Source organism: Carcharhinus amblyrhynchos, chromosome 6, assembly GCF_965287045.1.
Source record: "Carcharhinus amblyrhynchos chromosome 6, sCarAmb.v2.hapA, whole genome shotgun sequence".
Lineage (NCBI taxonomy): Eukaryota > Metazoa > Chordata > Chondrichthyes > Carcharhiniformes > Carcharhinidae > Carcharhinus > Carcharhinus amblyrhynchos.
Window position 1 is genome coordinate 106,927,927 of NC_137329.1, and position 12,669 is coordinate 106,940,595.

The window sequence follows — 12,669 nt, forward strand, 5'->3', positions numbered from 1 at the left end:
TCACACGGTTCTGACACATTTGGCATGTGTCAAGCATTTAGCCCAATAATGACACACTAATTTATTACAATGAAGTCGGTGAGAAACACAGACTGTCACTGATAGAGGAGGGGATATTTGCTTCCTCCCTTTAGCCCACCATGACACTCGACTTCGGTCTTCTTGCGATGTTTTCCGTTCTTGCTGTCAAACCTGCCCGAGGCCGTTGTCTGGACTCACACATGAAGAATGGCCGCTTCTTCAAAACATTGGGTGGAACATCCCACCCAACCTGCTGGTGGCAGCCCACCATTGCCCAGTGGTGGAGATCTTCTGTTATCAACGGGGTTTCTGGTTGAATGTACCCCTCGCTGCTGGAAGACCTGTAGTGGGCGAGGACTGTCAGTAGGACCAGAAGATGCTGCTGGCATGAAAGGCTGGACAATTCTGGTCACTGGTGGGCTAAATGGCTGATTATGTTTTCAAATGGGAAAATTGTTGACACAGAAACTATTCATATTGGGAATCATTTTAAACTAAAAATCTCCCAATTGTTAATGAGACAATTTATTCTCTTACATGGATTCCAAAAGTTAATATCTATGGAGACAGGTCACCTGTACAGCTGTAAAGAAATATTCAGAAAATTGTGCATTTCTGAGGTTAGGTTAACTTAACTGATCAAATGTCAAACATCAGGTCAGAAAATGGGAGATAAAATTAAAGTAACAAAATTTACTGTTACTCCCTGCTATAAAAATACTTGAAAATGGAATCAAATATGCTTTCAAGCTTGCTTACTTTTAAACCAAGCTATGAGAATCATTAATAGGATTACCTGAATGCTATATTTTAATTGATTACAAGTAAGCATCTTTGGTTGCTTTAATTTTATTTGACACTTGTTTTTGTTTTACAAAACACTGCTTCATCATTCAAGGAGCCAGTATCAGGCAACCTGTGCTATTAGTATATCGTTTTTCATGCCAATACTGATATTTACTGCTATCCCTAATCGTGCCGGGGTAATTGTGCACCTTTGCTCCCACAATTCTAATGTAGAGCTCTAGAGGTGATGTGTTCATAAAAACCTACCACTCTTGCTCTTCATGGAGGTGAAAGTCATAGGTTTTGGAGGCACTGCAAGAGAAGCCTTGAGTTGTCACAGTGCTTCCCATGGATGGTACATCATTCAGCATTGTACACCACTGGGTGGGGGAGTTCAAGGACAATGCCCAAGGCCACTCAGAGCATGGGCTGCAGCAAGTAAAATGACAAAGATGAAGTTATTCCTTCAACTTGATTAGTACCAACAATCCACTTTTCTGGATGGGTTAATCTCAGTGCTCCCTCCCAAGTACTGATTCAAGAGTTGAGAGTAGTAGGTAACAATTAGCAGAAGTTGGCATTGCCCCCATCTGACCTGAAACCATGAGACAACTTGGATTCTGGAGTCAACATTGAGGATTTTCAGTGCCATTTCCGCCATTCCCATACTAATGTCCTCCTACTTCTGAAGAAGTTGTTCTGCTGGGCACGACATAGCTGTGGACGGAAGAGTGGAAGACCTTGACCTTGACTATGACTAGGTGAGTCAGTGCTAGATGTTGATGACATGAACTTTGCAGGGTCAACTGCACTGGATGTTGTCAGCAGGCACAATGTCTCGATCATTAGTCGTGTCAACAATTCAAGAGCTTTGTGGTGAGATTAAACTCACATTCTTTGGATTACTAGTGCAGTAACGTGCATTTATTAGCATTGGTAACAGTAGCGAAACAGTTTAACACCTGTGGAGTTACAGATTTTAGAATAAAATCTTCAAATGAAAATTTTAACAATGAGGACTGCTTATTTCAACTTTTCTTAAAAAAAATTGTTAATTAAATTCATGAGGTGTTAAAATTTTATTTTTTTTAAAAAACAAAAATGCAAGTTAAATGTAGAACATATCAGTTCTCAAAAGTGTATTAGAACTATATTCTCCAGGAATGCAGCTTCTGACTATATCCTATGTCTACAAATTTGATTGCATTTTCTAAACAAAGGGATTGGTATGCCACAACATTCTCAGAGGACACACAGGTATGTATTGAAGCAAGAGTGTTAATTTTCATTGCACTTCCTAATCCATCACTCCAACAAGAGCATTGTACAAATGTCCAGCGTTCCATTCACTGAGCTTGCAGAATCCAGATAAAAAATGGAAATGCCAGCATTTTGTATTTAAAATTCTAATGCAGTCAATTTATTTTGCACACTGTGCATGCAGAGCTGAAGAAAGACTATACTCAACTGAATGGTCTGCAACTTTCTGCAGTTGATTTGAAACTTGACCCAGAGACTTGGGTAATATTTTCAGTGTTGTCATCAATCATGATTTTGTTAATGATTTGTTGATTTTTGACATTTTTTAAATAAAAGGAGCACACAATTCATGAGGATAAAAGGCAGGAAGTTATTTTTCATCTCCCCTATTCAAGGATGTATGCCAGCACATAAATGGTCTGCCCCTCACCCAATAACACAACGTCAACTCATTTCAATATTTTATTGGTACTCCCCAAGTACATGATGTGCAAGGATTATTGAGATTGGAGGACTGAATTTCACACAGCAGCATTCATTTCATACGTTAAGTTGTCCTTCAATTCTTTAATTCAATGGCTCTCATAATAGGCTGAATTTTCACCTCGGGAGGGGGAAAACAGGAGCTGGGCCAGTTTTTGACTCCCACAAATGCAAGGGGAAACAGTTAAAAGTGGATCCTCAAAGTTTAAGGGCCTGAGGTCTTGCAGCTTCAGAGAAGTGCCCCACTGCAGTGTAAGAGGTAAGTAACTGGAAGATATCCTCGAGGGGTTTGTGGGGGAGGCAGAGGCAGTGTTGCTGGTACAGAGGGGAACCCCTCCACAGGGTGGCTTTTGATCGCAGCCTCACCAAGGCAGGCAGGACCTCAAGACTGGGCTGAGTGCCCATCTCTAAGCAGCTGACCTTGCCAAGCAGGGAAACAGGAGGCCATCTGGAAAATCCCCATTAGATTTCAAAGTTTACTTTTAACGAGGCTCTGAATGAGCCAAATTGTCCACTCACCTCATGGAGTGCTGACTGTTCATTAACGACAATCTTTTAAAAATCTGACTTACTCAAATAACGTAAATGATCCTGGAAGAAGTGCAGTTGAAATCCACATATACCTACTGATGTTACACTTGAATTAACAGAAGAACCTAAATAGAATTCATAGAATCATAGAACACTTACAATGCAGAAAGAGGCCATTTGGCCCATTGAGCCTGCACCAACAACAACCCCACCAAAGCCCTATCCCAGTAACCCCACATAATTGTTCCTTCCCAAAGATATCCATCCCATGTTGAAAAATAGTTACATAGATATCAGTTACATAGATATCCTCTTAAATCTTGCTGCTCAAGCTCCCCAGTTTGGCATAGTTACACCACTTCTGGCAGCACAGCTGGACCCCAGGGCCCCATGGGCTCCACAACAGCAGCTTTGACTCACTTTAAAACAGATACATCTAGATATAGTAGCCATTCCAGCTGAGGCAGCCTTGGGCACTTGATGCCTCACCCTGCCCCTAAGAATTGTCGGCACTGGCAAACCACCACCAACAAGAACTGCCAAGATAAGCAGCTCAGGATAAAGCATCAGTTGACAATGAGCCAGGGGAGCCAGACAGATACGATACCAAATGACACCATACAATCCAAGTTGTGTCCATGCTGAACTTACGCCCCAATACCATACAAGTGGAAAAATCCATGCTTTGAAGTTCAGCCAGAAACATTTTCACAATACATTTGTTTTAAACTCTAAAAATGCATTTAATTTAGACACAAGAATAACATTGGCTGACATAGTTTCAAAAATCATACATACCTGATCCAGAGTCAAACTTGGTTGTCGACCTACAAAATTAAAGATGATTACATTTACAAAATTGACGTCTTTGCAATTTTTCAGAATATGCAAAGTTTTATAAAGAAAGGAAACATGTTTTCACTTTTAGATTAACATTTAGTCATTTTGGATCAAGCATTTGCTTCCGGCAACTTGCCTCCTGGGATATAGGGTTGGCACAGCTTCTTTGCTATGATATAGTAAGGAGTCTCACAACATCGGATTAAAGTGCTTTCGGAGCACTGCTCCTCATCAGGCGAGTGAAGAGATAGGTTTCACAAACACGGAATATATAGACAAAGACTCAATTACGATATTATCTTGAAGGAGCACCGCTCCGAAAGCTTGTGATTCCAAATAAACTGGTTGGATTTTAACCTAGTGTTGTGAATCTGCTTTCTGTGCCCACCCCAGTCCAACGCTGGCACTCCACACCATTGCTATGATATGACACATTCGTTTGGAATGCTTACTTTTTCTTTACAATTCCCTTCTCTTTACTAATTCATGCTCTATAGCACAAGTTACCTTCAGTGCCTTATCCTGAGCTTTGGCAAAGGGTCACGTGGACTTGAAATGTCAGCTCTTTTCTCTCCTTACACATGCTACCAGACCTGCTGAGATTTTCCAGCATTTTCTCTTCTGATCCCTTATCCTAAGTGGTCTGGGCAGTAAATACACATGAATAGGATGGGAATGGAGGGATATGGTCCACGGAAGAGTAGAGGGTTTTGATTCGGTTGGGCAGCATGGTCGGTGCAGGCTTGGAGGGCCGAAGGGCCTCTTTTTGTGCTGTAATTTTTGTTCTTTGTTCCATTTCCAATCCCCCTCCCAACTCTCCCCTCTCCCTCCAGCCCCACTCCACCGCAATCCCCCCCCGCAACTTGAAAGCTGCTTGTGTGGACGTCAGGTGAGGATTATGAGTGAACTCAGTTGCAATGCCATCAACAGTCAAATAGCTCACTAGCCTGTAGCCATAAATGATGAGTGTCTTTTGAACAAGGTATCAGAGAACACCTTAAGCCCATAAACTAAACCCCAGCAACAACAGTCAACATTCACAGAAGGGGGAAGAAGAAACTGAAAAGAAAAAAAAATTTAAAAAAAGATAAGTTTCGATGGATTAACCTATATTACCATTGGTGGATTGCCCTCAAAATCTTGGTCTAAAATTCCAAAGCACGACTGGCCTGCTACAAAATAAAACAGTACAAGAATGTGCAACGCAAGTATTTTCCTCACATTCTCAATTTTATCTAAACTTGCGAGGGAGTTAGTTTTTAAACTTTACTCATTTGTGGTATAATTGCTTTACGTTTGTTGTTCATTACTGCTTGTGATCTAATCATTTTAACCCATTTCTGCTGTATTGATGCAGGTTAAATTGCATTACAAGGCTTGGCCACTGTGAAAACTTGCTAATTAGCTAAGTATGTAAGGATTCTCCCAGTCTTAAAACCCAGTAGCTCAAAGCCAGATGTAATTCTTTCTCACTATTTGTTGCATAGCTATCTGACTAGGCAATTTATACATTTTAAAAGGGAAAAATTCTGTCCTTGTGGGAACATCATGTTTCAGATATAAGTTAATACTAGCTGTAAATTCAGGAGCCTTTGAAGCTCTCCATTCAGCTGTGGGAAAACCGCTGTTGGGTAATTACACTCAAGATGCTGCTGATATGCTGTCAAGCAGAATTAACCCTCAGACTAGACCTATCCGTGCAAGCTGTTACAAGACAGCATTGTCTATATGGGACTCTCGAACCAATTAGTGAGCATGCTCTGGTCAGATTTATATCACACATTAATGCTCAGTGGTATATCTGTCCACAGCTGCCTCAGCAAGATACAAGAGTGGCTCTGCAGGAACCCAGTTAGAGGATGTTACACGCATAAAGACCTTTCAATATAATGTATTAAACTACCTGAGAATGAGGCATTAACCTTTCTCCACATCCCCCCCACCCCTCCACCCCCACCCTAGCAACAGCAAGAACTGGAGTGCACTTGAAGGTTATAATAGTATTTCAAGTAAATGTTGGGCTAAAACTAAATTTTTCTTAAATGGAGCAAGAAGAATAACAGGATTAATTCCAAAAGTCTGACTTTAGCCACAATTTTATTGCATCTCCACTTACGATGCAATAAAGTTGCTGGTTTCCTCAAGTGCTGTATTCTTAAGGGACTTGGAACAAACGCTTCACAGTCATGGGGCACCACAGGCCACACAACTGCTTAACTACGGTTTAAGCAAGTCATTCTTGCTGGAGTATTTTATCAAGTTGGAAGACAACACCAAGAAAATGATGGCATAAAGTCAAATTCTCAGACAAGAATTCAAGTGCAGCATGCATGTTCCAGATCTGATTTTTTTTTCTTTTAATTTGCTAAATCATGAATCAGAATCAGACATGGGAACAATGTATGTGCTGGATGGGAAGCAGAAGAATTTCAGTTCCTTAATGTTGAGGTATAACTCTATTCCATCAAATATGGGTCCCCTTCCTTTAACCCCAATATGGTAAAAGTTATGTGTTTCCCAGTCTCCAGAAAATCTTTCCAAAACTTTTGCAATTTTCCACGTCCCTTGCCTTCTTTTAGAATCACAGAATCCATACAGTGCAGAAGGCAGCCATTCAGCCCATCGAGCCTGCACCACCCAGGCCCTATCCCCGTAACCCCACATATTTACCCTGCTGGACCCTCTGACACCAAGGGGCAATTTAGCATGGCCAATCAACCTAACCCGCACATCTTTGGATTCTGGGAGCAAATTGGAGCACTCAGAGAAAACCCATGCAGACATGGGGAGAACATGCAATCTCCACACAGACAATCACCCAAGGCTGGAATAGAACCCAAAATCCTTGCGCTGCGAGGCAGCAGTGCTGACCACTGTGCCACCATGCCACACTGTGGCTCTTAAAGCCTGCTTCTTTCATCAATCTTGTCCTTCAGTTTGGTATCCACTTCCTGTCATTCTACACCTCTCCAATGCATTGGGATGATGTTAGGAGCACTATGTAACCAGTGAGTGTTGCAAAATCTCCCTTAAATAAAAGTATGGATGTTACTGGACCCTACTTTAATGCAATCCTACAGACTAATAACTAACTACAGTGTTTCACTCAACGCAAGGGTTCACAGATGGAGTCTTTTGCAGAACTTCCTGAAAACTCACTGAGCCGGGGGGATGCTAGAAATACTACACATCAAGGTTGCAATCAAAATCCGTGCATGCCTCTGTCTGACAACACATAACGCATCTACTTTCTACTATTCACAGCCACAAGTTCAAGGAGGGACCCAGGTCGAGGTGAGTGGTGGCAAGATGGCAGGGGTGGGGGGGTGGTCACAGTATAGTGGTCACGGAGTGGGGGGAGGGTTTTCGAATGAGGGATCACCTGGAGGCCTGCAGGCAAACATGCTAAGGTTTGCTTGTCATGCTCACTGGTTGTTAATATCAGTGACGGTGAGATGAAGGCCCTTAGTAGGCATTAATTGTCCACTTCAGGAGAGGAAGGTTTGTCCCATAGGCTTCCTGCTACAGACTTAATTGAGGGGGAGGCAGGAAGATGGCCACCCGCCACCCTCCCACTTGATTAAATAGTGCCATGGGAAAAGACATGTTCTTGCTAAAGTCCTGTTCTTGCCAAATTGCAGCTGCCACAAATGGGGAGGCAGTGGCACAACGGAATTGCCATTGGACTAGCGATCCAGAGACCCAGGGTAATGCTCTGGTTCGAATCCCACCACGGAATTTGAATTCAATAAAAATCTGGAATTAAAAGTCTAACAATGACCAGGAAACCGTTGTCAAATGTTGTAAAAACCCACCTGGTTCGCTAATGTCCTTCAGGGAAGGAAATCTGCCATCCTTACCTGGTCTGGTCTACATGTGATTCCAGACCAACAGCAATATGGTAGACTCTCAAACACCCTCTGAAATGGAGGGCAGTTAGGGATGGCAACAAGCCCACATCCCGTAAAAATGAATAAATTACACTACTTACTTCATTCGCCTCTAACCTGCATTCTTTTTCATGGCCTTCAATGTCTGCTTTTTCAGCATTAAAAGCAAACTTTAGACTCTTATTCCTAATTGATTCAGTGGATTAATGGTACACAAAAAGAATTTTCTTTCATGTTCAAATTTTTCGATAAATTGACCATCTTCCAATTCACTCAGAATTGCACCTTCAGGATTCCAACGGTGTAGCCTTTCGCCCTCATTTCTGCAGCTTCTGATTTACTGAACCTCACTCTCACATCCTAATGCCCAATAAAGGCATTACTCTCTCTCACCTTGGCTGTTCCCCCAGTACGGCCCTAATCTCTGCTCCCTTAAATCCACAGGGCAATTGGTTTAGTAATCCATTGCCAGAACTGGCTGGACCACTTGGGAGTGCTGTCCTACGCACCTGCTAGAATTGGTAATCATAGTCCTACAATTCAAAGAACACCTTGGCTTCTTTTCTCTGCACTGTAACATCCTCTTAAACTCCTGTCCTATTTTCTCTCCTCCCTCACTTCAACAACAAATGCAAGGCTTTTTTGTCACTCGGATTGAGACAACCCAATCATCTACCTCTGCTGAATCCTCCCTCCCATGAACCCACCTGACCAAAGCCTAATGATGACCTTGAAACCATTGTCAATTGTCATAAAAATCCACCTGACACACTACTGCCCTCAAGGGTAGGAAACCTGCTGTCCTTCACTGGGTTGATTCCAGAGTTGAGAGGGTTGGTTTATGAGGAGAGACGGAGAAGACTGAGACTATACTCATTGGAATTTAGAAGAATGAGAAGGGATCTTGAGAAATGTATAAAATTATGAAGGGAATAGATAAGGTAGAAGCAGGGAGGCCTTTATCACGAGCGGGATGGAGTGTAAAAGCAGGGAGGTCTTGCTGCAATTGTACAAGGTACTGGTGAGGCTGCACCTAGAGTACTGTGTGCAATTTTGGTTCCCTTATTTAAGAAAGGATATATTAACTTTGGAAGGGGTGCAGAGAAGATTCACCAGGTTGATTCCGGAGATGAGGGGGTTAGCTTATGAGGACAGATTGAGTAGGCTGGGCCTGTACTCATTGGAGTTTAGAAGGTTGAGGGAAGATCTTATAGAGACATATAAGATAATGAAGGGGCTAGACAGGGTAGAAGCAGAAAGATTATTTCCCCTTAGAATGGAAACAAGAACTAGGGGGCACGGCCTCAAAATACGGGGGAGTCAATTTAGAACAGAGTTGAGGAGGAACTTCTTCTCCCACAGGGCAGTGAATCTTTGGAATTCTCTGCCCATTGAAGCAGTAGACGCAATCTCGTTAAATGTGTTTAAGTCACAGATAGATAGATTTTTGACCAACAAGGGAATTAAGGGTTACGGGGAGCAGGCGGGTAAGTGGAACTGAACCACTATCAGATCAGCAATGATCTTACTGAATGGTGGAGCAGGCTCAAGGGGCTAGATGGCCTACTCCAGCTCCTATGTTCTTATGTTCCATTGGCAGGTGAAACCAGAACTAGAGGGCACAGACTCAAAATAAGAGGCAGCAGAATTAGGACCAAGTTGAGGAAGAACTTCTTCACCCAAAGGGGTGTAAATCTGTGGAATTCCCTCCTGAAGCAGTTGAGTCTACCCTTGTTGAATGTTTTTAAGGCAAAGATAGATTATTGAACAGTGAAGGAATTAAGGGTTATGGTGAGCGGGCGGGTAAGTAGAGCTGAGTCCACAAAAAGATCAGCCATGATCTTACTGAATGGCGGAACAGGCTTGAGGGGCCAGATGGGCTACTCTTGCTCCTAATTCTCATGTTGTTACCTGATCCGGCCTAAGTGTGACTCCAGACCCACAGCAACGCGGTTGACTCCCAAACGCCCTCTGAGATGGAGGGCAGTGAGGGATGGCAATAAATGCTGGCTCAGTCAGCGACACTCACATCCTGTAATGATGAATAAAGTAAGCTACTTACTTCATTCACCTCTAAATTACATTGCTCCTCACTGCCCGAGCCTTAACTCACATCTTCCCCCAATTTCTCTCCTAGCTCTCCTTATACCCACTTTGAGCTCATCTTGTCCACGCAGACTACCTCCTAATTCCTCAATCCTATTCCACCCACCTTCCCCTCCTGGCGCCCATGTTAACTAATACTGCAAATGGTTCCGCCAGTCAGCTGCTGTCTCTCTCCTTTAAATCAGCTGTTTTCTCCTGTTTCCTCAAAAAAAAACTCGGAAACTAACATCCCATCTCTTAAATCCCTTTCCTTTCCAAAGTACTCAAATATGACATTACCTCCCAAATCCGCTCCTAACTTCCCTGAGCTTGAATGCACCCACTCAAGTTTCTGCCCCTGCCACATGGGCAGAACAGCTGTATTAAAGCCACAAGTACAGTTCATGTGACTGTGTCTTCTGCATCCTTCTTAATCTCTCTGCGGCTTTTAACATAGTTGACCACATACACCATCCTCCTCCAATACCTCTCCACTGTCATCCAGCTGGATGGAACTGCACCTCACTAAATATAGCTTGAGAATCACTTGCAATGGGCCCTCTTCCTGCTGTGGCACCATTACCACTGTTGACCACCCCCCACACCCCGGCACACTTTGTTAAGATGGCTTGCAGCACAGAACAGTTGCCCAGGGGAAGTGAACACTTCCGGACAATTATGGTACAAATGCTTATCTGGAAACTTCCCTGAGGGATTCCCCAATGCATCTTTGGCATGCTTCCCAAAATTGGACACTGAAGTGCCAGGAATTTACGGGCCTAAACTTTCAAATCACCAGGACACAATATATAAATCGATCTATTTTAGTTTTGGCTGGTAACGCTGATATTCAAATATTTATTCATCATAGTGCATGTTCATGTCTAGTGCTTGCTGCGAGATTAACAAATATTCATACAGAAGGATTACAAAACCATAATTGCAACTTTACTGAGTTGAGTTTTGTTTTTTTAAATCATTCATGGCTCGCCAGCATGTATTGCCCATCCTTAGTTGCCCTTGGAGGGCAGTTGAGAGTCAACCACATTGCTGCGGCTCTAGAATCGCACGTAGGCCAGTCCAGGTAAGGACAGCAGATTTCCTTCCCTGAAGGACATTAGTGAACCATTTTTCCAATAATCGACAATGGTTTTATGGTCATCAGTAGATTCTTAATTCCAGATAATTGTCATTAAAAATCAAATTCCACCACCTTCAATGGCAGTATTTGAACCCAGGTCCCCAGAACATTAGCTGAGTTTCTGGATTAATAGTCGGGTGATAATAGCACTAGGCCATCACCTTCCCTGTAAATCAACAGTCAGTTATTTGAAAACAATACACTAAGATCACTAAAGAGGTGAAGAATTAGGTTCATGCCCAGTTTCTTGCCTCTCGCAATCTTACCAGATTTCAGGTGTGATCAGCCTCGCGAGGCTGATTATAACATTTAAATCCTGATTTAAACATTACTAGTCACCCTGAGACACAATTGTCCAGGCTTTCTTGTCTTAATGGACTTGCCAGTGAAGGTCCTCACTGGTGAGGATCACATATGGTCCCCTTCAATGAGGACTTGAAGTAGTGGCCTCACTGGGGGAGCCGGTGGCCATTGAGGCCTCCGGGTGGTCAGGGGACTGGGGATATAGTGCACTCTGCAACTGGCATTTGGCCGGGGCAGCGATCAACCGTACTCCTGGGGGATGGGGGGAGAAATGATTGACCAGGCTGGGCGATATCCAAGGGGATGGGAGGACTGACAGAGACTTGCGCGTGTGCAATTTCACCCTCTAGTGTGGGCAACCGGCTTTCCAGCAAACTCAGGCCCGCCTCCCCCCTCCTTCTACTGGCAGAAATCAGTTTGTGCATCATTTTTTGCACTAAGTGCTGTAAGGTTTCATCTGTGGCCTCGACAAGAAAAATGGATGTAAAACTTTCCTGGTTTCGTGCTCATACGGCCTTGCAATTACTTTGTTAAGACTGTGCCCCCTTAGTATATATTAGCTCAATGATAACATGCATCGGTTCCACATTTAGACTTAATATCTTAAGTAAATCATAAAATGCAAATTGTTAAACTTGACCTTATCCAAAATTCTGCTCCCCGTATCCTAATTCATACAGGGTCCTGTTTACCCATTGTTCCTGCGCTTGCTGATCTACACTGGCTTCTGGTTAAGGAACATCTCAACTTTAAAATTCTCATCTTCATTTTCAAATCTCTCCACGGTCTCAGCCCTTTCTACCTCTGCAATCTTCTCCAATCCTACAACCCTCTGAGAAAACTTTGCTCCTTTCTATCTGGTCTCTCGTGCATCCCCAATTTTAATTGCTGCACAAGCAGCAGTGCTGTCAAATTGGTCCCAAACTCTGATTGTCTACCTAGAACCTCTTCACCTTTCTCTTCCTTCAAGATACTTCTTCAAACCTACCTCTTTGCCCAAATTTTGGTCATCTGTCTTTATTATCCCTTTTTGAGGATCCTTATCAAATTGCATTTGAAAAATTTCTACGAAAGGCTTTGGAACATTTTAGAAAGGTTTTACATAAGAGTTGCTGATGATCAGATTTTGAATATTCTTTTAAATATTTTTTTAAAAATGTGACTCACTGTAATATTAATGTAACCTGAGTATCTACCACTTCTGCAGAAGCCACAATCTCTACACCTTAAAACAAATATAGGATATTTCATTCGGCTCATCTGCCATCTCCTTGATTCACGTGCAATAGGTTATCTTGAATCCATATAGTGCAGGAGGAGGCCATTCAG

At 42.8% G+C, this 12,669-nt stretch overlaps 1 protein-coding gene across 3 annotated transcripts in view; it reads right to left on the reverse strand.

Moving 5' to 3' along the window:
- The window catches only part of msrb3 (methionine sulfoxide reductase B3), a 98,699-nt gene that overhangs the window by 38,084 nt on the left and 47,946 nt on the right, over window positions 1-12,669 (reverse strand). For all 3 annotated transcript variants that reach the window (XM_080191729.1, XM_080191730.1, XM_080191732.1), the window contains one exon: window positions 3,880-3,908. In XM_080191729.1, coding sequence (XP_080047855.1) covers window positions 3,880-3,908 — 29 coding nt within the window. The remainder of the gene's footprint in view (window positions 1-3,879; window positions 3,909-12,669) is intronic.